We start from the raw sequence: 18,794 nt of genomic DNA, 5'->3' as shown, positions 1-18,794 counted from the left end.
GACGAGTTGTTGTTTATCGGAAACCAAAATAGCCATCGAAACACCCCAGTGTGAACCCTTTCGGGCCAAGGCACAATATTGGTTCAATTGAAGAAAGCCTCGAAATTCAGTACCCAAGTAGTGATCATTTATCAAATCACGACATCAAGAACTAATCTACGGTAGTTTATCAACAAAGGCCATGGCGCTCATTCCTATCCAAATCAGGCCTTGACACATTCAATGACCTGCATCTTCATGTCTAGGCCATGAATCTTCTCAATCTTAAGCCCAGACCTAGCAACAAGCATCTCCCAGTCATTGGCTGTCCGTTCTTTTCCTCCAATTCCGAGCATGCTGAAGTCTGTCATGGCGCCAATGGGCGGGGGAGGGCTCGGAAGGACGTACTCGACGATGAGTACCTTGCTGTCCGAACTCATGGCATCCGATAGCTGCGTGAGCATCGTGGCACAGTCGTCGTCTCCATAGTCGTGCAGACATCGCCGGATCCAATAAATCAGTGCGTCTGTATGTGTCAGCTGATCTTCATGGACACGTGAAAGATTTCGAAAGCATGTAAACGTACTTTTGACAGGTTGCGCTTTGTGGAAATCGTGTACCTGAAGGTGTACGCCATCGAGCCCTGAATCTTTGAGTTCGACAACCTGTTGAATCACCTCATCTCTGTCCTGTAGAGTGATGCGATCGGCTGGAATGAAAGGGTTCTCCTTCATAATGGCCTTGATAGCATGGCCCTTGCTGCCACCCACATCCACAAGGAGCGGCCTGTCGTGCTGCTCAGACAGCTTCGTCTCCACCCAGCCAAAGTCGTAGATTCCAACTAGAGGGATGAATGACTGCACTGTCTCCATTACTCCCATAAACCTCTTTACCTGCGCAGGGTTCTCTTGGTGAATCTCCCAAATCTCTTTTTCTGGCTGACCGCGTGAAAAGGCATAGGGAGTGTGCCGGCGAGTGGCCGGCTCCCGGCGGCCGTACTGTTCAAAGTACTCGGGTAGCTTCAGAGCCGTCATAACATGCTCCTCAAACCTGGAGGATGTCAGATGATTGTTCATTCAACGGGAGAGTCTTCTGAAGCCTCACATCATGTGCAGCAAGAGCTCATCAGGCGTCCCGGGAAGATATTGGCGAGATTTTTCTGTATGCGCAATTTTGTCTTTACCAACTTGACGTAGCATACCACTAGAAACAAGAACCCATGCTAGCCGTCCTTTTTCAGATGTCAATGTCGAAATTCATCGACAGTTTGGGCAATTGAGTGAGCCGACTTACGAAGTAAAGGCTCATCCGCGGACAGCCTTTGGGCCAAGTCAGCATATGTGATAGAGCCTTCCGACGGTATCATATCCAGGGCGTTCCAGTCAAGTAGCACCTTCAGTCCAGTCAGTTCCATGACGTTAATCATCCGGTCCATCCAGTCTGGTATCGGTCCTCGAGTTGCCGTGAGGATCTTTGTTGCAATGTCAACGGCGGCGTTGTTTTTTTCATCATCGCTTGAGGTCGAAGTCGCCAGCTGCGAAAGCTGAGATGCTAGCGTGGTGAAAGTCTCGGAGAGGTCACTCATGATTGAATCTGCGGTTGAGGTGATGAATTTGGATCACTGCGATGCGCGTGTGAGAGGTTTCTTCGAATTAGAACTTGATGACGGAAACTGTCTGAGTCTATCAAATCTCTCCGTCAATATATATCAACGCGCTACAATGCAAGATCTCAGCCTAAGGTCCGGCTTACATGGAGCGGGGATGAATTCACCGAGGAAAATCACCGAGTCCCGGGTAGGTCTCGAGAGGCCGATAATGGCCCCGCTCTGCCGTTATCCCCGCGCCGAGAGCGGGGCCGAATCCTTCGGGCTTTTGGCAGGGGGCTCGCTGTCTTCTAAGTCGTGGAACACGCCTGGGCAACCCCCGAAAAGACCGTAGGGCATTCCCGGGGATTTCCAGCTGTGTTTGTTAGTCGAGACCCTCAGCCTTCCCAGCTCCAGTCACCTGAAGTGCGAATCGCATTCCGCGGATGGCTGTCACATCAGCTTACTCAGTGGTATTCGTCCCATTCGTTGGCCGCCTTTGCCGCCATTCCGGCGCGGCGAATAATCGCACTCGCATCGGCATCAAGCTCTCGACTCGATGTAGGTAGAGACATGACCTGAGGACGGCACTACCACGGCTCTGTCTGACAGTCTTCTCGAACAATTCCCGCGTTCCATTCTCTCTCGGCGGCGATCCTGAAGGGAACGGATAGGCCATGTTCCCGCGCAGTCCGCAACTCAACACCAAACCCCAAAGCCGCGTTTGCCTATTTTCAAAACCCCCCCTTTGCCTCTTGTTCCGCTTCCAGGCGACTCATGAATTGCCAGAAGAGGGAAATGGGTGGTCGAAGGAGGCGACGCATAGTCCATCATGCAGGGTCATTGGGCAACAGAGACCGACGGGGCCAATCTGTCTCTGTCTTGGCAGTCTCTGCTCTGGTCTTCCGGCTTTCCTGTCGTGTTCCGGTTCGATGTTTGTCAATGAACAGAGGGGCCTTGCGTCGCTGGGTATGGGTGGCAGCCGATCATCCGTCACGCCTTGTCAGCCGATTAGGCCGTATGCGACCAGGACACGCCAAAACCGGCGGCGACATCATCGCCTCCCCAGCTGCACAAGGTATGAAGGGCCAAGACGATGCCGCGCATTCCCCAGATGAAGAATCTGTAAGCCACGAGAGGCAATAGGTACCTTGGTGGAGCCAGAGATGCCATACTGACCTTCGTTTTCGTGGGGATCGGTAGTTTCCTCATACATCTTACCCTGTTTCCCTTAGTGCTAAGGTTAAATCTAGCGCAAGTTTGGCGCTGAGCCGTCAGCCGTGAGCCGTCAGCTAGGTAGTGCTTGGCCTCCGCCCTCGTGCCTAGCCCTTGCGGCGATCTAGAGCCTGACCCCGTTTGAACCTGTTTGGAGGCCATCCCGGTTACGCGAAGCCCACCAACCTGGAGAGAGTTTCTCCTCTACATTACCCGAATAGGCAACCCATACATTGGTCCTAGAGACCTTTCCCTGGCTTGTGCGTGGACGGCTGGGTGATGGACTCTGGGGTGATGAGTTGTTTGCTGCATTTGAGTGCCCAGATCGTCGGCAAGTCCCTGTAAGCCATCGGCGAATGACAGATGTCGTCGCGCCTGAAGTTCTTTGACTCTCTGACTCGAATCGTTGATGAAGGGGTGTGGTGGTGCAGACCAACCCCAAAATGGTAAGATGGTGAGAAGAAGACAGAGCCTCAACCCTGCTTTCTTCCCCCATTGCCACACAATGTCCGGAGGGAGGTCCTTGGCATGGAAATCTCAACGTCTCCAAACGTCTCACGATTTCGTGAACAAACGTTGCCGCTCAGACATGGGGCTCCCTGTACTTTTCCCAAAGGGTAGCTGCAGTCGACCTTGTGAGACGACTTACACGGCCGAGTTTCGTTTCATCTGAACTTCAACGCTCGCAAGCGCGCACAACTGACTATTTTCCTCCCCACACCAACGGCAGACATAACACAAATTCACACACACTTTGACATGGCGCAATCCTGGATCCGTCAATACGCACCGGTAGGGGGCGACACAATGGCTAATACGCCATGGAAGCTAGTGCTGCTCCCCTCAACTCAACAACGACAGCCAAGAAGATGCAGCTGACTTGGACGTGAAGGCTGGGCCCAACGTGGCACGTAATCCGTGCCCCTCCTCCACCACAGAAACAAGGGAGGGCTCTCGAACACCTTGAGACGTCCGAAGAAACTGCCCGCAAGCCGTGGTGCCGTTGGTCTGGTGCGATAATAATATCCACACCTCTATGGTTTCCATCGTCTCAGGCTTCGGGGGCTGTGCGTATATTGGGTCTATCTTGGTGCAGGGGACTTAGAGTTGCTGCCGAGGTGAACTCACAAAGATGCGCTTCACTGCTTTGCCCGTGGCACATGAAGTCAGCGCGCAGCCATCCGGTCACTCATATATCAGCTTGATGGTTCCCGGCTCACAATCGGGGATGAAAAAGCATCCTCATCCATCAAACCTTGTCAGCACAGACTTTCCCAACGCTTCTTACTTATATACTCCCGGGTTGGAGACTATCTTCTGCATCTTACTCTATTCTCTAATCACTTGATACCATAACAGATCACTCTGGCTAGTGACTTATTACCAAAATGCAGCTGACCAAGACTCTCCTCTTCGCCCTCGTCGGCACCGCCTTCGCCTCCCCCATCGAGAAGCGTCAACTCTCCGTCATTCAGGGCGCCGTCACCTCCGTCCAGGGAGCTCTTACCAAGCTCAACACCGCTGTCCAGGTACGTTGGTCCGAACATCGGGCATACGGTACCGTTGGAAAGCTTCGGCTTCGATCTGGTGCAGAGATGGGATATGCAGGAACGCAGCATACCGGACATTTTGACTAACATACATGCTTCAGGGTGTTGGTAACGATGTTGCGTCCGCACAACCCATTCTGGCTGCCTCTACTGAGGTCCAGAACACCCTGTCAAAGGCCGCCACCGACATTCAGGGTGCTCAGCCTCTTCAGCTCCAGGAGGCTCTCGGACTCCAGCAGACCGCTACCGATCTGACCTCGTCCGCAACCACCCTGATTGACACTCTCGTCTCTAAGAAGCCCAACTTCGACCAGATTGGTGTCTCCAGCGTTGTCCTCCAGAACCTCCAGCAACAGAAGACCGCCTCCGCCAGCCTGGGAACCGCCATTGTCTCCAAGGTTCCCGCCATTGGCCAGGGTATCGCACAACAGAGCATCGACCAGATCACTGCTGCCCTCGACAAGGGCATCCAGGCCTACTCCGCTGGTGGTGCCGCTCCCGCTGGTGGTGCGTAGAGCACCCCCCCTCCGTCGCGCGCCGCCCCCCGCGCCTCCCCCGTTTCCGTCCGTCCGTCCGAGAATCTAAACATAATCGAATACTAACCATGGTACTCTTGCTTTCCAGCCAAACCTGCAACTAACACCACTGCTCCCCCTGCTGCTGCTCCCGCTAAACCCAAGACTCCTGCTGCTGCCCCTGCTGCCCCGAAGACACCCGCTGCTGCTCCCAAGGCCCCCGCTGGGGGTCTTGAGGGTTTGCTCGGTGGTCTCCTTGGTGGTGGCGCGGGCGGTGCTGGTGGCGCCGCCGGCGCCGGAGGCTTGGGTGCCCTCCTCGGAGGTCTCACGGGAGGTGCAGCTGGCGGTGCGGCGGGCGCTGGTGGCGCTGGAGGAATCGGTGCCCTTCTCGGTGGTCTTACTGGTGGTGCGGCCGGAGGTGCGACTGGGGCGACGAAGGCGAACGTGGTCGATTTGGCAGAAGACGCAGCAGAGGAGGACGAGGAATAAAGTACAGACCGGGATACTCCTTACAGCTTGTTTAGCCTGTAGCAAATCATCATTGAGGCTTTCTTTCATCATCATAACTGCCCATCAAATTGTGCTCTGCATGTGATGTTATTCATTTGGATAACGATCATTCACTATCTTTACACCAGCCGTGAGATTCACGATGCAATTCTACTGCGACAGCCATGTTTGCTATGTCAACATCTACGGCCTTTACATTTCACGCCTTGCAGGTAAGGTGGTCAGAAGGCGCGTTGCCTTGTGGCTCACACGAACATAGCAAACCTCGACGACCTTCTTCGTACTGGAGCAAGAATGGCGTCAAAGTCTGTCTTAATGTTACATGACGTGGGCAGAGCATTGCCAAATTCCCCGGATTTGAGCACTTAGTGAAACATATCTAGCGTCGATCTTACGACAGACCCAGCCGCAAGACCTCACGTCGCAGCGGCATAGTCAGGTTTCGTAGATCTCTCCACTGGATACTCGTTTACTTTCTTTGACGAGAGAAAATCATACTCCGCAAGCCTACCGGGCTTTGGGGCCCCGCGTATTGGCTGACTTGACGAAACCTTACTCACGTATGTCAACAGCCTATAGGGCTGTCATGCGCGGCAGGCGAGTCACCTTTCTGAATTTTTATCTTGTGATGCCGCGGCGCCCGATGGTGGTTTGACCACCCACCCCTGACAGCAGATGACAATTGTTGGCCTTTCGACATCAAGACAATTCCAGTCGGTATGTTATGATCAAGAAGAACTTATGCCGTTCGTCTTCCCCGCATAGCATTCTCGTGACAGAACTTTCCCCGCGTGGAATCAAACCCTTTTGTTAATTACTCCTGTCTCTGATAACCACAACGTCACTGCCTGCAACTGAAATGACGTTCCCCAGGAATATGTGGCAGCCGATCGACCGCGCGCTAGCATTAGAGACGGCGTGTCGCCCAGATCTGGTCTGCGCTTCGGAGGATTGGCGACGCCCCCGTGATCCCTGGCAGCTCGGTGTTACATGGTAGACCTTGAACCGAATAATGACAGGGCGGGAGGGCCAGGGTCCCCAGTCAACCGGGACGTGTCTCTGGCACTCGGAGCCGCTGCTCTGTTGACCCAATCGCATCTCGATCCTGGATTCTGTCAGTCGTGTCCTTGTTTCCTCTCACGTTTTCATCTTGTCAGCATCCTACTTAGTGTGCAAGTCCTCTTACGACAACCCCAGAAATCTGTGTTTGATCCTCACGATCAACATCATGGAGTTGGCTAGTCTCTTGGGGCTCAGCCGTTTCGGCGATCGAATCTGACGACGCACATGTATAGTGTGAAGTATCGGCATGCTGTAGGTAGGCATATTTGGAATGAAACAATATACCTCCTACGTTTTCTTACACGAATACTGGGTATGAGGAGCAGAATCTCATGATATTTAAAATCTGTTGGTTTCGATATTACAAGATTCTCTTGGAATAATGCCTCGGTTCTCAAGACTAATGGCATGGTGACTCGCGTGTCTCCGTCCAGCTCAGGTTCAGAATCCGGTATGGGCTACAGATTGTGAACAATTAAAGTTTACTGTGGTTGGAATGAGAGCCCAAATCTTTGAATCACTTCACGGTCTAGCGACTTCTAACCCTGCGACATAAGCGTAATTGCCTCAAGAGCGCGCAATATCCTCATCAGAGATGAAATGTGAACCTCCCGCACACCGAAACCCCATACTCTGCTTGATCCATTCAAAGTTCATGGGACATCGACCCATCATCGCGGCTTTCTTACACTGCTCTTCCTCTTTCATTCGCCGCTCTTCTTCCTCAATAAGCTCTTTAAGAATCGCCTCCCTGGCAGCCCCAACTGCTTTGCGCTTTTTCTCGAGCATTTCTCGGTACTTGGCGTCTTTCTCCTCTCGAGCCTTTTTGTCCTTCTCCAGTTGTTCCCAGACTTCATCGCTGACACTAGCGTCGCGCGTTGCTTTCCGACCCTCGTCACTGACTTCCATCACCGGACTCTCGAAAGGCGTTGGGTCTGCTTCCTGTCCAGTGGCTTCAGCGGCGGTTTGTGCATAAGCTGTTGGTTGCATGCGTTGTGCTTGAGGGGGCGATGGCATCTGCTGGAAAGATTGCTCGAGTTTGGGCATGCCACGAATGTTCCCTGCTTGCTTTTCCCGGCTTTCGCGCTCATCAAGCATCTTGGAAAATTCTTTCTCCACAAGACCTTCGTCGATTGTCACCTGTCCGCCCCGGCAAGACTTGATCGCGATGCTAAAAATCGACTTGGCTAGGCTTTCAACATCTCGGGCGCTAGCCCATCCGGCGGTTGTAGTGAGTTTGTGAAACATGGCGGCGACTTCCCTCTTGAAATCGGGCGATGGACTTGATAGACAATCCATCACAAGATTATTAGATGCATTCTTGTTGTGAAGAATTCGCTTCTGCTTGAGTAGAAGCTGCAGAAGAAGCTCGTAGCAACTCTCGGGGCTAAGGCTTTGGAAGTCAATGACTTCTGGGAATCGACTTGACATTCCCGGGTTGACTGAAAGTAGTCGATTGATGTCCTCGTCGTAGCCAGCCAGGATTATGACAAGGCGGTTTTTATACTTGTCCTTCGTCACCGAGTCAACTACCTCGTCAATTGCCTCTTTGGCAAAGTGTCCTTCGGCAAGACGATAAGCTTCATCGACGAAAAGCACCTTTCCAAGAGCCTTGTCCAGGAGTTGCTGCACTTTAGGACCGGTCTGACCGACGAATTGGCCGATGAGATCGGATGCAGAGCAGTCAATAACTTCCGCCTTGGCCAAGAACCCCATATCGTAGAAGACTTTGCCCATCTTTCTCGCCGTTGAGGTCTTACCCGTGCCTGGAGGGCCGCGGAAGAGGAAGTTGAAAGGAATACTCTCCTTTGGGTCCATGTTCAGTGCCTTCATAGAACGAACAGTTTCCTGATATCCTTCGAGGGTGGCGACAATCTTCTCGCAGCCAACAGTCCCCTCAAAGAGTTTAACAACGTTGGTCTCAGCCCGGTCTGCGCGGTCAAAGTCGTGGTCAAAGTCCAGAGCTTCAAGGGTAGAGACGTGGTGGCTTTCTTCAGCGGTTAGTCGTCGCTGATGACGTGCCTTTGCCTCGTTCAGGAGAATGTCCACTTCTCCTGCGTTGCCAAAGTTTGGTCGGTTGCGGGCCCTTTCGAGCATCTCTGAAGCGACATGCTTGGCCTGGTCAGTAGCAGAAAACCCTTGTGATTTGAGTTTGAGGTCCAAGATCTTCCGCATATCTGCTTTTTCGAAGTTTTCAAAAACAAAGGCTGACGACAATGGAAATCGTCGACTCAGGCCCGGGTTAACGTTCTGCATCATCTCCTCCATCTGGTCCTTGTAACCCAGAAGAAGCACACATCGATCTTCTCCTGGAACGCTTTGGACCTCGGCAACAATGGTATCTACCACGGCAGTCTTGTAGGGGTCAGAAACTCCCCCAGCTGAGTCACTGACCCCGTATAGTCCATAAGCCTCATCAATGACGAGAACCTTACCGACGGCCGACGTCAGTATGCCTTTGGTCTGGGCCTCGGAGGCTCCTAATACGGCACCCGTGAAGTCCGCCGGATTTTTGACGATCACTGTGAAGCATCCATGTCAGCATGAGAATACCGTAGGCAGGTACAACAGCTTACCCTCGCCATTCGATAAGAGACCTAAGTCAACAAGGATCTGGGCGTATAGCTTGGCGACGGTGGTCTTCCCCGTTCCCGGCGAGCCGAGGAAGACTTTATTGAGCGTATACTCGATGATGGGCTCTTCTGCCAGCTCGCGAACATAGTTTGTCTGGATGCTATCGACCAGGGCTCGGACTGATTCTTTGACTGAACCAAGGCCGATCAAGGTCTGCAATTTCTCCCAAGCTTTGCTGTGCCCGAGGGCAGCTGAAGGTTCAGGTCCAACCAAATCCTCCATTGTGAACAGGAGATCGTCCGGGTTTGCGCCCCCTCGACGAGCCTTTCGAATTCGATTTGCCTGCCGACTGGAGACGATGGAAAGGAGATTTTCAATTGCTCGCGCATTCCCAAATCCTTCCTTTCCCCGCCCGCGTCCAAGTCTACGACATGCGACGCGGAGGTGAAGGTCATCTTCCCACTTCATGCGGCATCCGTACTTCTTGTTAATCTGGAACTGAAGGATCTTCAGAAGCTCTTCATCGTTGTAGTCATCAAACTTCATCGAGATCGGAAACCGACTTGGAAAGCCAGGGTTGTGCGCGAAGAAAGACTCCATCTGTTTGTTGTACCCAGCGAGAATGAAAACGATCTTGCCGGTATGGTTCTCAACTTCTGCGAGCAGGAGATCAAGGACTGCGCGGCCACCAGGACTGTTGCCTGAGGAGAGTTGATATGCTTCGTCAATGAAGATCACTCCACCACCGTCATTCAAGACGTCATCTAACAGCTTTTGACAGCCAGACACACCCAAAGATGCCAACTTTGATCCAGACGTCTCTTCGAAGCGACTTCCGGCTATGACGCCCACCGACACCAGGAATTTGGCATAGATCCGTGCTACGGTGGTTTTGCCTGCGATCAACTTGTCAGCCGCCGAACAATACTTATTGCTAATGTGATTGAACCTTGCCTGTTCCGGGATTTCCCAAGAGAGAGCAGCTAAACCTCTCTGTCGACAATGATATCCTCTGTCTCACCGCCATGTCGACTTTGGACTTGATAGAGAGGAACTCCTCTTTGATGCTCTCAAGCCCGATCATCCTCATGAGTTGATCCATGGCAATGCTGCTAGCCCCGAACTCCGACTTCAGATTCAGCCACTCTTCCTCTGCGCTTCCAGTCTTTGGGTCTGAGTTCGCTGCAGGCTTTTGTTCATCTGGTAAAGCACCCGGAACTCTTTTGGGAGCTTCTCTGGCAGCCTTCATCGTCTCAGCACGGACTCTCGTCTGCTGTAGAGCTCTCAGTTCTTCTTTGCGTTCTTTTAGAGTCTTGCTCTGCTTCAGGTCCTCTTGTTCATTCTTGATCAGTCTTCTCTCACGATCCAAGTCGTCATCTACCTTTTGCAGGTCTTGGGCGTATTTCTTTTGCGCTATATCGCGTTCTACTTCCATCTGCAAGTCGCGCTTCAAGCGCCTCCGAGTATCCTCATCCTCCTTGAAACATGCGACGCATTTTTGAGTCTGGTTGTTGCAGTTGACGCTGTACCTATGTCCTCTATCGCAGTGCTTTGCGATCCTTATGTGACAACGGATCTTGCTGTGGTCACTGAGTCTATGGCAACGTCGAAGGCACTTATGTATGTTGCAGGACATTATGGCGTTACTACATGCAAGTTCTGTATATCAGCATGGCTCCTGCTTTTACTTCAAGTTGAGCGTCTTGGTGAGACTTACCAAGCTTCGTCACAACCACCGTCAGGACACTTTGCATCAAAGTCTTCCGGTTCTTTGAGCAATGCGATCCTGTCAGGGTGCTGCTGACAGCGGATTGCAAACCCATCATGGAGATAATTCTTCTCCTTCAGTAAGGTGAAGAAAGGCACCCAGACTGCTTTTCCGTGCCCAGATGCCATGAAGGTCTCCATATTGCCTATGAGAATGAGGCACTCTCTCGCACGAGAACATAGAACGTTGAGCCGCTCGGGCGCCTTCATGAATCCGATGTCGCCATTGTTGTTGCTCCGGGTCAGAGAAACAATGACGATGTCGCTCTCTTCGCCCTGGTAGTTATCTGTATGCAGAAGTAGGTAAGAATTCAGTCTTCAGACTTCATTGACCTAAAGTCTCTTGAACTCACCGATAGTCGAAAGTTTGATTCTTCCTGATCCTGATCCGTCAGGCACTTTTCCCGCAGCGGCAGTCATGAGTCCCGCGCGAATCAGCTCAAACGAATCTAAATCATTGAGCCAAGGGTCATTCTCGGAACTCAAGGTTTCTCTGAGTAGGCGCAACTGTCCCAGATATGGCGTGAGAATGACGAGGTTTTCCGTGCGATATCCTTGCTGCCCAAGGTATTTGACTAGCTTCAGAACCATGCGCGCTTCATAAAGATTACTCTTGCTAGAAACGACACCAACGTCGCGGCGATCGGTAATGTCGCTGGCCAGGTCTTCTGGGTGACTGTGATTAACAAAGCTGACCCTCCCCTGAAATCCCTTTGGAGGCTTCCGATCCTTGGCCTTGTCACCGTCCAATAGATCCGGGTATGTCATCTTCCGAACAAGATCCGAGATATCCGGGTGCATGCGGTGCTGCTTTTGGAGTGTGACGTGGTCGTGTCCCTGAAGAATCAGTCGTTCAAAGAGCGAGCGATTGAGATCGAAGCCGTCTCCTTTTTCGACACTTAATGCATAATTGTTGATCTTGGGTCGCAGCTGTTTATGATCCCCGATTAGTAGGAGCTGCTTTGTATCGCTGTGCAAAGCAGTCAATACGTGAGCCTCGAGGATTTCACCAGCCTCTTCAACCAAAACGACATCGGGCTTGGCAGCCTTAATTAGCGGCTTGTACATGGCAGCCGCGGTTGTTGTACATCCGATGATCCTCTTCGTTTGCATGAAGGAGCATTTGGACTCGCTGAACATTCTGTCCACTTGCCCCTGGGCATCATTGAACCTCTTAATGAGGTTCTGGACTGCTTCGATTCGTTCCTCTCGAATGCACCCGACCCATCGTTGAACATGTGCAGATTTCTGATCCAGTGGTAAGCGCCAGATATTCTGGCTTCCAGACGAGACAAAGTGTCGGAGTTCACCGGCATCTTGTCCCGTAATCCACCGGCCCAGCAGATAGTCGGGACCCATGGCCTTATTACTCTTGCCTGCGATTTGGAAACCACTTTCTTGCTCAGGCAAGAGAAAAGCTTCATAAAATGGCTGGTCGTCGTCGGAAAATTCCAGAAAACTCAAGAGCTCCAAAGAGCCAACCTTATCCCGGACGAGAAGGTCACATGCCGCCTCGATCTCTGCCCGAATCTCGTCCATATCTGCTTTCGTGCCGTTGATGTGTTCCCACGCTGCATTATTTCGACGGTAGGCATAGCTTCGCAACTGCTTCTCCAGTGACAGTGCTGACGTTGATTCCGTCGACTTCGATCCTAAGCGCACCATGTCATCAGATGAGATGCCAATTTTCATCAGATCCTCGAGGAACTGATCCAGTGCGTGGTTGGTGTAGCTGAGCACTAGAATTCGCTTTTCCGGATCTCCAAGCAGTATCTTTGCTGCCAAAGCGCCAACGAATGACTTGCCAGTTCCTAGAGTCCAGTTAACCTTTTACATATTCAAAGTGTAATCTGTGTGTCTTTCCTTAAATAGACTGAGAATCGCGTACCAGGTGGGCCCTGGATGAGTGCCAAAGGGTTCTGTAACGCATGTAGCAACGATCGAAGTTGAGAATCATCGAGATCAAAAGTCTGCACGCCAATTGAAAGGCAACGTGATCCAACTTCCAGAATCTCTTCCAGTCGCCTCACATACTCTTGGACGTAAGAGGATTGCTGAAGGGAGTCTTGTGGTTGACTTTTCTCATCGTGAGGAAGTCTCAGAAGCCTCTCTCCGAGAGGCAACTCTGTTATTTCCCGAAGACACTCCAGAACGGGCTGGTAGGCAAACACCGGAGTATCTACAAGAACGAACCTAAGATTATTCGACGGTGTAAGTGCCTGCAAAGCTCTTGTAGTAGCTTCGCTGCTAGTGAATTGCAGGGTAACAATGGGGGGCTTCTTCAGCAATTGGTCCACGTCTCGTAGCAGGAATGCGAACGCGACAATGTGATCTTCGCCACATAGAGCGCCAAAAGACTGGTGTCGAAGGAAATTTTTGTGGTCATCAAAGAAGGCCTTGCATTTTGCCGGCGATAGCTTCTTCATGAACTCCAGTCCCCCAAGGCATGCAAGCGCGACCGCACAAGCACGGCTTCGCCTGTCGTTGCCAGTGTCAATCCTAACAGGCAACATTCCTGAAAGTATCTGGGCCCTCTTCTTGCTCTTCTTTCTTCCCGTAGCTACTTTCAAATCGTCGCGCAGTTCGCCCAGCATGTCTTCGCGAAGAAGTCGGAACTGGTTATCTAGATGAACACGCGGTCGCTGAACTTGATCTGCGGCAGCAACCTCGGCTGCCATTCGATAGAAAGGCCTCGCATTGGAGTAGAACTCGTCACTCGTTGGAAAGATTGAAACATCTCGAAAGTTCGAAAAGTCGTTGTCATGGCGGCCCCCAGCTGCCTCGAGGTTCTTGTCGCCAGAAGACGATCTGAGAGCAAGTACTTTCTTGATCCTGTAGACTAAGTCGCGAGTCCCATGGTTCCGAGCCTCGCGAAACGGCTTCTCGTCCAAGGCGTTCGTGATGTCCCCTACAATGCTGTCGATTATATTGTCAGAAAGACCAGAAAGCTCTAAGCAGAGCCACGCAAAGACTTGAAGCTCGTCTTCGGTGAGTTGAGACTCTCGGAAAGCACTCAGGAGGTTTCCCCAGAGGGCTGGGGGGTGGGCGATGATGAGTAGGACGTGGCAAAGAAGCTGTCCACCGTACATCATCTTCAATCCGGGGTCGCTCAAATAGGCAATGAATGGAATCACGTGTGCCCTCATGAAAGAGATTGACGAATCGATCCGGATGCTGTTGCTGATGGCATTGCGTGCAACCTCGTTGGCTGTGATGATCTCCAGGCAGGCGGCGGGAGAGGCGTTCGTTCGAACGGCCTCGAGGAACAGGCGTGCCTCGCCTGCTGTGTAAATTGCTTTGTTGCCTCTGGTGACATCTCTGAATACCTTCAAGAGGCGGGAAGCGCGAGCGGAATCCATCTTTGGAGGAGCAACGACACTCTCTGACTTGAACAGGACCACGATTTCGTTCGTAAGGAATTGATGAAAGATATTTTAATGACTCGTAGAACAGTCAAGCTCAAATCTTGGAAGCAAGTGATGTTTTGCAGTGAATAAGTGCGGAAAGGGATGGCTTGGTCTCGTTCTCAGTGCGGTTTTCCAGCCGATCAACCAAGAAGTCGTCACATGCCACGGTCGGCCCAAGTATATGTACTTAAGTAAGTAAGGTTAGGCTTCGACGTTTTCTGTTGGGAGCCAACACTTTGGGGACGTGGAATAATAAGAAACTGGAAATACCACCAAAAGTAGGCGTTCGTCTCGAAGATTGGGTCGCGAGGTGAGGGGTCGTAGGCCTCCGGCATGAAGGCTGCGAGAGGCCACCACGCAGCTCGATGACTGGTTCGCCATCCACAGAGCGAGCCGCCATCGAAAAAAGTTCAAAAATCAAGATGATTGCAATTGATTGTGGTTTTCGATTTTTTCCTCGTCTCCATCTAGTTCTCTGACTCTTCAAATTCTTCAGTTCCTACATCATGTACCGACGACAGAAGTATGACCAGTTTCAAAGAAACCCGCGATGGCGGCGACCAGAACCTGCGACTACATGGCCGGCGCCACCATTTGGAACACTCGTGGAGACTGTCAGTGTATCAGAGCTGTCAAAACCCGCCATGGAGTTTGAGTCATCTGCCCGGGTGATGGGCTGCCAGCTTATCGCGTCGTATAACTGGCGGGACAGGACATCACCGTCAATCATCGTCCCAGGTACGTGATGCTGGTTTATTCGTCTATGGGCTTAGTAGTAATAAAGTCAGGTGCGCCACCCAGATGGACGCCTCTCGCGGAACCCCGACAACTGTCAGAAGACGACGGCGTCTACTACCGTGACAGGAACGCTGCTCGATACCCAGCTCATCCGATGGAGCCCGCCATCCAAGCTGTCCTGATGGCGCATCCAAAGCCCTCTCCAAGACCCATTGACATTGTTGCCTGCGGCAGTACAATCGGCAACCTGCTTCGCTTCATCAGAGGTGACGAAAGACCCTTCCGGATGCTCCTCGAGGTGGTTGGCGACGCTGTTCATTTAATTCGTAGGGAAAACTCCCCGAAAGAGATAATGTCCGATGTCAGGGGCTACGGACATAAGTTTCCAGAGGCTTACACTACTTGGGATGCTGAAGTCCGCGGTTCAACATCTCATCAGCGCGTCATTCAATACGACTTTGGGGGTCTACATTGCATTGTTCGTCATGAGGGTGACGGCTACCTCAAACACAAGCAAGGGCCGTCTACAAACGCCTCTGGTCTCAACTTTGTTGAAATAGCTTCGGTCGATGACCTAATCGAAGATCTCAAAGTCAAGGAGATGGTACCAAAGAGCCCGCAGACCTCGCATCAGCAAGTACAATTGAAGAGTGGCGGCTTTGAGGTGCCCCAATCTGCAATTTTTGATCTCAAGACTCGGTCAGTCAAGCGCAAAGGCACTGATTTCCTCGGCGAGGAGCTTCCGCGACTATGGGTTGCCCAGATTCCCAACTTCATCCTGGCCTACCATGATAGAGGCACATTCAAAGATATTGAGGTCATGGATGTAACTCAGGAGGTCAAAGCCTGGGAAACTTCGAAGAATTGGGAGCTCTCTCGACTAGCGGCACTCCTCTCTCACATAGTTCGCCTTGCTCGTGCACGGAGGAATGACAGGCTTGAGATCAGCCGCCAACAGCTTGACAAGCTCGACATTCGGGTTCAGTGCCCTGGACTATCTCCAGCATTCTCTAGTAAGGTCAATGAAGAATGGGCAATATGGCTGCTTGGTGGTATTACACAGGATGGCACGAGTGCGGATGACGAGGATGAACTCCATTGGAGCGACGGCGACGGTGATTATACAGCCTGTTCCGAGAGCTGTTCATATTGCGGAAAGTGTACATATTGATAATGTCATTTCCTTCCAGACTTGCAGACTTGATGTGCATATGAACACCCCCATGGTTCCTGTCGAATGCATCGCGATGATTCCAAAATCTGTGGAATTTAATGGTGTCTCCGTCTACCCGAAGGGTCTGATCCTTACTTCAAGCATGCTCGCCCTCCATCTTTGCAAGTTTCCACGAATGGTGTCCACTTGCTCAGGGGCAGCGTTCCAGTGGGCGATGGTGATCAGCTTGTTTTTTTGGCATTTAATGAACCAAAAATATGAGCGCCTGAACAACAAGGTAGGAGTCAGTTAGATGCCTCTTGTGTGAGTCACATCAACCCAGTAACGGGCGGCAGGCTCCGATATCCGATTTCATTAATCAAGGATTGCCCTTTGTCAGTAGTCGTGACTGCTGTACCTTTCATGGACTAAACTCTAGTCCGGTAGTTTTCCAGGCATTCTGCTAATTTTGTGCTTGAAATATTCGGTATGGTCAGTCTGAGCTCTCATAGAGCATGTTATAGCCAGCTACAATCCGTCTCATCGTTCTACTTTCAACAGAAGATCAGCTTCAACCACATTCTTCCGAATGGTCACAGATAACATGTGTGACGCCACCACTGCCAGCAGCAAGATGGCTAAAGTAATAAAATCTCCACGAGGTATCACGATATGCGTGTATTGTGGTTCGTCGACCGGCAATGACCCTGCCCACTTGCAAACTGCGCGAGATTTGGCGAGGCTCATGGCTGCCAGAGGAGCCAACTTAGGTAAGTTCACAAATCTTGAGCCGAAGCCGGATTTCATCAACAATCTCTTAACCATCACGATGGTCTATGGCGGAGGAACCGTTGGGCTCATGGGGCAAGTTGCCCAAACCCTGGTCTCACTATCAGGGCCCGGCTCAGTACACGGCATCATTCCCGAAGCACTCGTCAAGTTTGAGAGGGACAATACCTACAGCAGCGTGGCTTCGGGGAACATGCCTCTTCCAGAGGAGGCAACTTACGGTCGTACAACAATTGTCAAGGACATGCACACGCGCAAGCGCATGATGGCGGAAGAGGTGATTGCTGGAGGGCCGGGGTCCGGCTTCGTAGCTCTAGTTGGTGGTTACGGCACCGTTGAGGAGGTCTTGGAGGTTGCGGCGTGGGTTCAGCTTGGAATTCATCAGCGCGGTGTTTGCCTGATAAACATCAATGGCTTCTGGGATGGAATACTGGGCTGGATTCGTCGAGCCGCCGAGGAAAGGTTCATTCGCCCGGCAAATGCGGGGATTGTGGAGGAAGCAAGTACCCCCGCGGAGGCTATCGACAAGCTCGCCGCCGATGAAGTCCCCGATTCCATTCTACATCTTGAATGGGATGGGATCTAAATTCAGCTCTTGCAGATGGAGTCTGGAGATCCGGCTCACCTGTAATGTAAGATGAAAAAAGTACCTAGACCACGATAAGTTCGCCTCTCCACCCAGTGGATCTCTCCAAATAGCAGCGGTCATTTTTCATCTTGGGGAGCGAAATAACTACTCTCCTGTGTAGGTGATGCGTAGATCATTTTGATCTGTGACGCTATTGAGACAACCGCCATCTGCCTGTGTCTGAATATTCCGACTTCGCCTTGCTGAAACCTCAGACCAGTCACTATGAGCACAGATTTCGACCGTTCTTCAGTAGTCTGGCTTCTCGTGGTCCTGGTTACTCTGTAATCTGGTGACCGTTGTTCTGCCCCACGTATTACTATGCCGCCCGCAATCACCCGATACCGTTTGACATTCCCCAGATTCGGTGTTTGAACTTTTCATTCTGTGTTCGAATCCAAGGCCGATTGCCCGGATCTGTGACTCAGTGCTTTATTTGCCTGAAGCAACAGTTCATTCCCAGGCACTTCCTTGAAATGTCGACAATGAAACCTGTGTCGAGTTTGACTAAACTTGAATTCTTCCAGCGACGTGCAATTTATAGCGTCGCCATCCCCATAAGCTTCGTCAAGCCCCACAGCTTTGAGGTGGCCGCTGACATGCCTCTTTCAGGCATGTAATTAGGATGAATTCTTATGTAGTGGCATGATCAGCTGGCAAAGTGATCTACAGCTTGAGGCATTTATCAGGTCCGACTTCTACCACTTCCAACAATACCACTTTCAGTGTTACTGTAACTATCATTTTCACTATCGCCATTGCTCCTCTCCTTGCTGGTTTTCTGGATATGAACACCTTTGAAAATGCCCGGGAACGATAAGGGTGACGGTCTTTGCCAATCAGGTCTTCAACAGCCGACTCATCAGCTCCGTTTTGGGACCTGACAGCCTTTCCTGAAGCCCCCTGCGACCAATCACGCATGTACCACTGGCATTACTTTGTCGTCGCCAAGTGCGATGTTCAACTGCGGACTAAACTATATAGTGCGGTGCGGCAGGTGATTGACGAGTCCTAACAGTGCATGCCGTCACCAGCATCCCAAATGGGCTGAAGACTGATGATTCAAATTGTGTCATCAGGATGTCCGCAGGTCAAGCACCACATCCGATGCCTTAGGACATCGCCGCTGACACCATTTGTGTTGACTTTCGGTGTCTCGCAGATGCCCAATAATGCACTTGCTATGAGTAAATGTCATCAGCCACTGTGTTATTGGTGAAATAGGAAGTGGTTACTACTGTCGATCGTCTAGATCGCTGCGAGTGTTTCTAGGGACCCATCCAGGTCCGGCAATGTCTCGGGATGGGCGAGCAGGTAGATAC

The 18,794-nt window shown here is 51.6% G+C and overlaps 5 protein-coding genes across 5 annotated transcripts; 3 read left to right on the top strand and 2 right to left on the bottom strand.

The window, feature by feature from the left end:
* Nucleotides 1–97: 97 nt before the first annotated feature.
* BDZ83DRAFT_620686 (O-methyltransferase) lies at nt 98–1,940 on the bottom strand. The gene is made up of 5 exons (XM_060508208.1): nt 1,753–1,940; nt 1,273–1,695; nt 1,084–1,210; nt 566–1,029; nt 98–505 (listed from the first exon to the last, which is right to left on the bottom strand). The coding sequence occupies exons 2-5, from the start codon at nt 1,562–1,564 to the stop codon at nt 204–206; spliced, it is 1,185 nt and encodes a 394-aa protein (XP_060365242.1). The 5' UTR covers nt 1,565–1,695; nt 1,753–1,940; the 3' UTR covers nt 98–203.
* A 2,227-nt stretch (nt 1,941–4,167) lies between these two features.
* BDZ83DRAFT_577137 (hydrophobic surface binding protein A-domain-containing protein) lies at nt 4,168–4,844 on the top strand (the record flags this gene model as incomplete). The annotated part of the gene is made up of 2 exons (XM_060504990.1): nt 4,168–4,308; nt 4,431–4,844. 2 exons carry the CDS (start codon nt 4,168–4,170, stop codon nt 4,842–4,844), a joined length of 555 nt encoding a protein of 184 aa, XP_060365241.1.
* A 2,139-nt stretch (nt 4,845–6,983) lies between these two features.
* On the bottom strand, nt 6,984–14,116 carry BDZ83DRAFT_577077 (ATPase; the record flags this gene model as incomplete). The annotated part of the gene is made up of 6 exons (XM_060504983.1): nt 6,984–8,938; nt 8,993–9,896; nt 9,940–10,636; nt 10,708–11,044; nt 11,111–12,568; nt 12,646–14,116. The coding sequence occupies 6 exons, from the start codon at nt 14,114–14,116 to the stop codon at nt 6,984–6,986; spliced, it is 6,822 nt and encodes a 2,273-aa protein (XP_060365240.1).
* A 514-nt stretch (nt 14,117–14,630) lies between these two features.
* On the top strand, nt 14,631–16,102 carry BDZ83DRAFT_620671 (geranylgeranyl pyrophosphate synthetase). Its single transcript, XM_060508207.1, has 2 exons — nt 14,631–14,902; nt 14,953–16,102. The coding sequence occupies exons 1-2, from the start codon at nt 14,671–14,673 to the stop codon at nt 16,071–16,073; spliced, it is 1,353 nt and encodes a 450-aa protein (XP_060365239.1). The 5' UTR covers nt 14,631–14,670; the 3' UTR covers nt 16,074–16,102.
* Nucleotides 16,103–16,318: 216 nt separating this feature from the next.
* On the top strand, nt 16,319–17,603 carry BDZ83DRAFT_620669 (uncharacterized protein). The gene has a single exon (XM_060508206.1). It carries the CDS (start codon nt 16,645–16,647, stop codon nt 17,428–17,430), a length of 786 nt encoding a protein of 261 aa, XP_060365238.1. The 5' UTR covers nt 16,319–16,644; the 3' UTR covers nt 17,431–17,603.
* Nucleotides 17,604–18,794: the final 1,191 nt, after the last annotated feature.

This window comes from Colletotrichum acutatum (genome assembly GCF_030867785.1).
Source record: "Colletotrichum acutatum strain CBS 112980 chromosome Unknown BDZ83scaffold_44, whole genome shotgun sequence".
In the NCBI taxonomy this organism is placed as follows: Eukaryota; Fungi; Ascomycota; class Sordariomycetes; order Glomerellales; family Glomerellaceae; genus Colletotrichum; species Colletotrichum acutatum.
The sequence above is the reverse complement of the archived record's forward strand: the minus strand, read 5'-3'. Positions and strand labels throughout refer to the sequence as shown.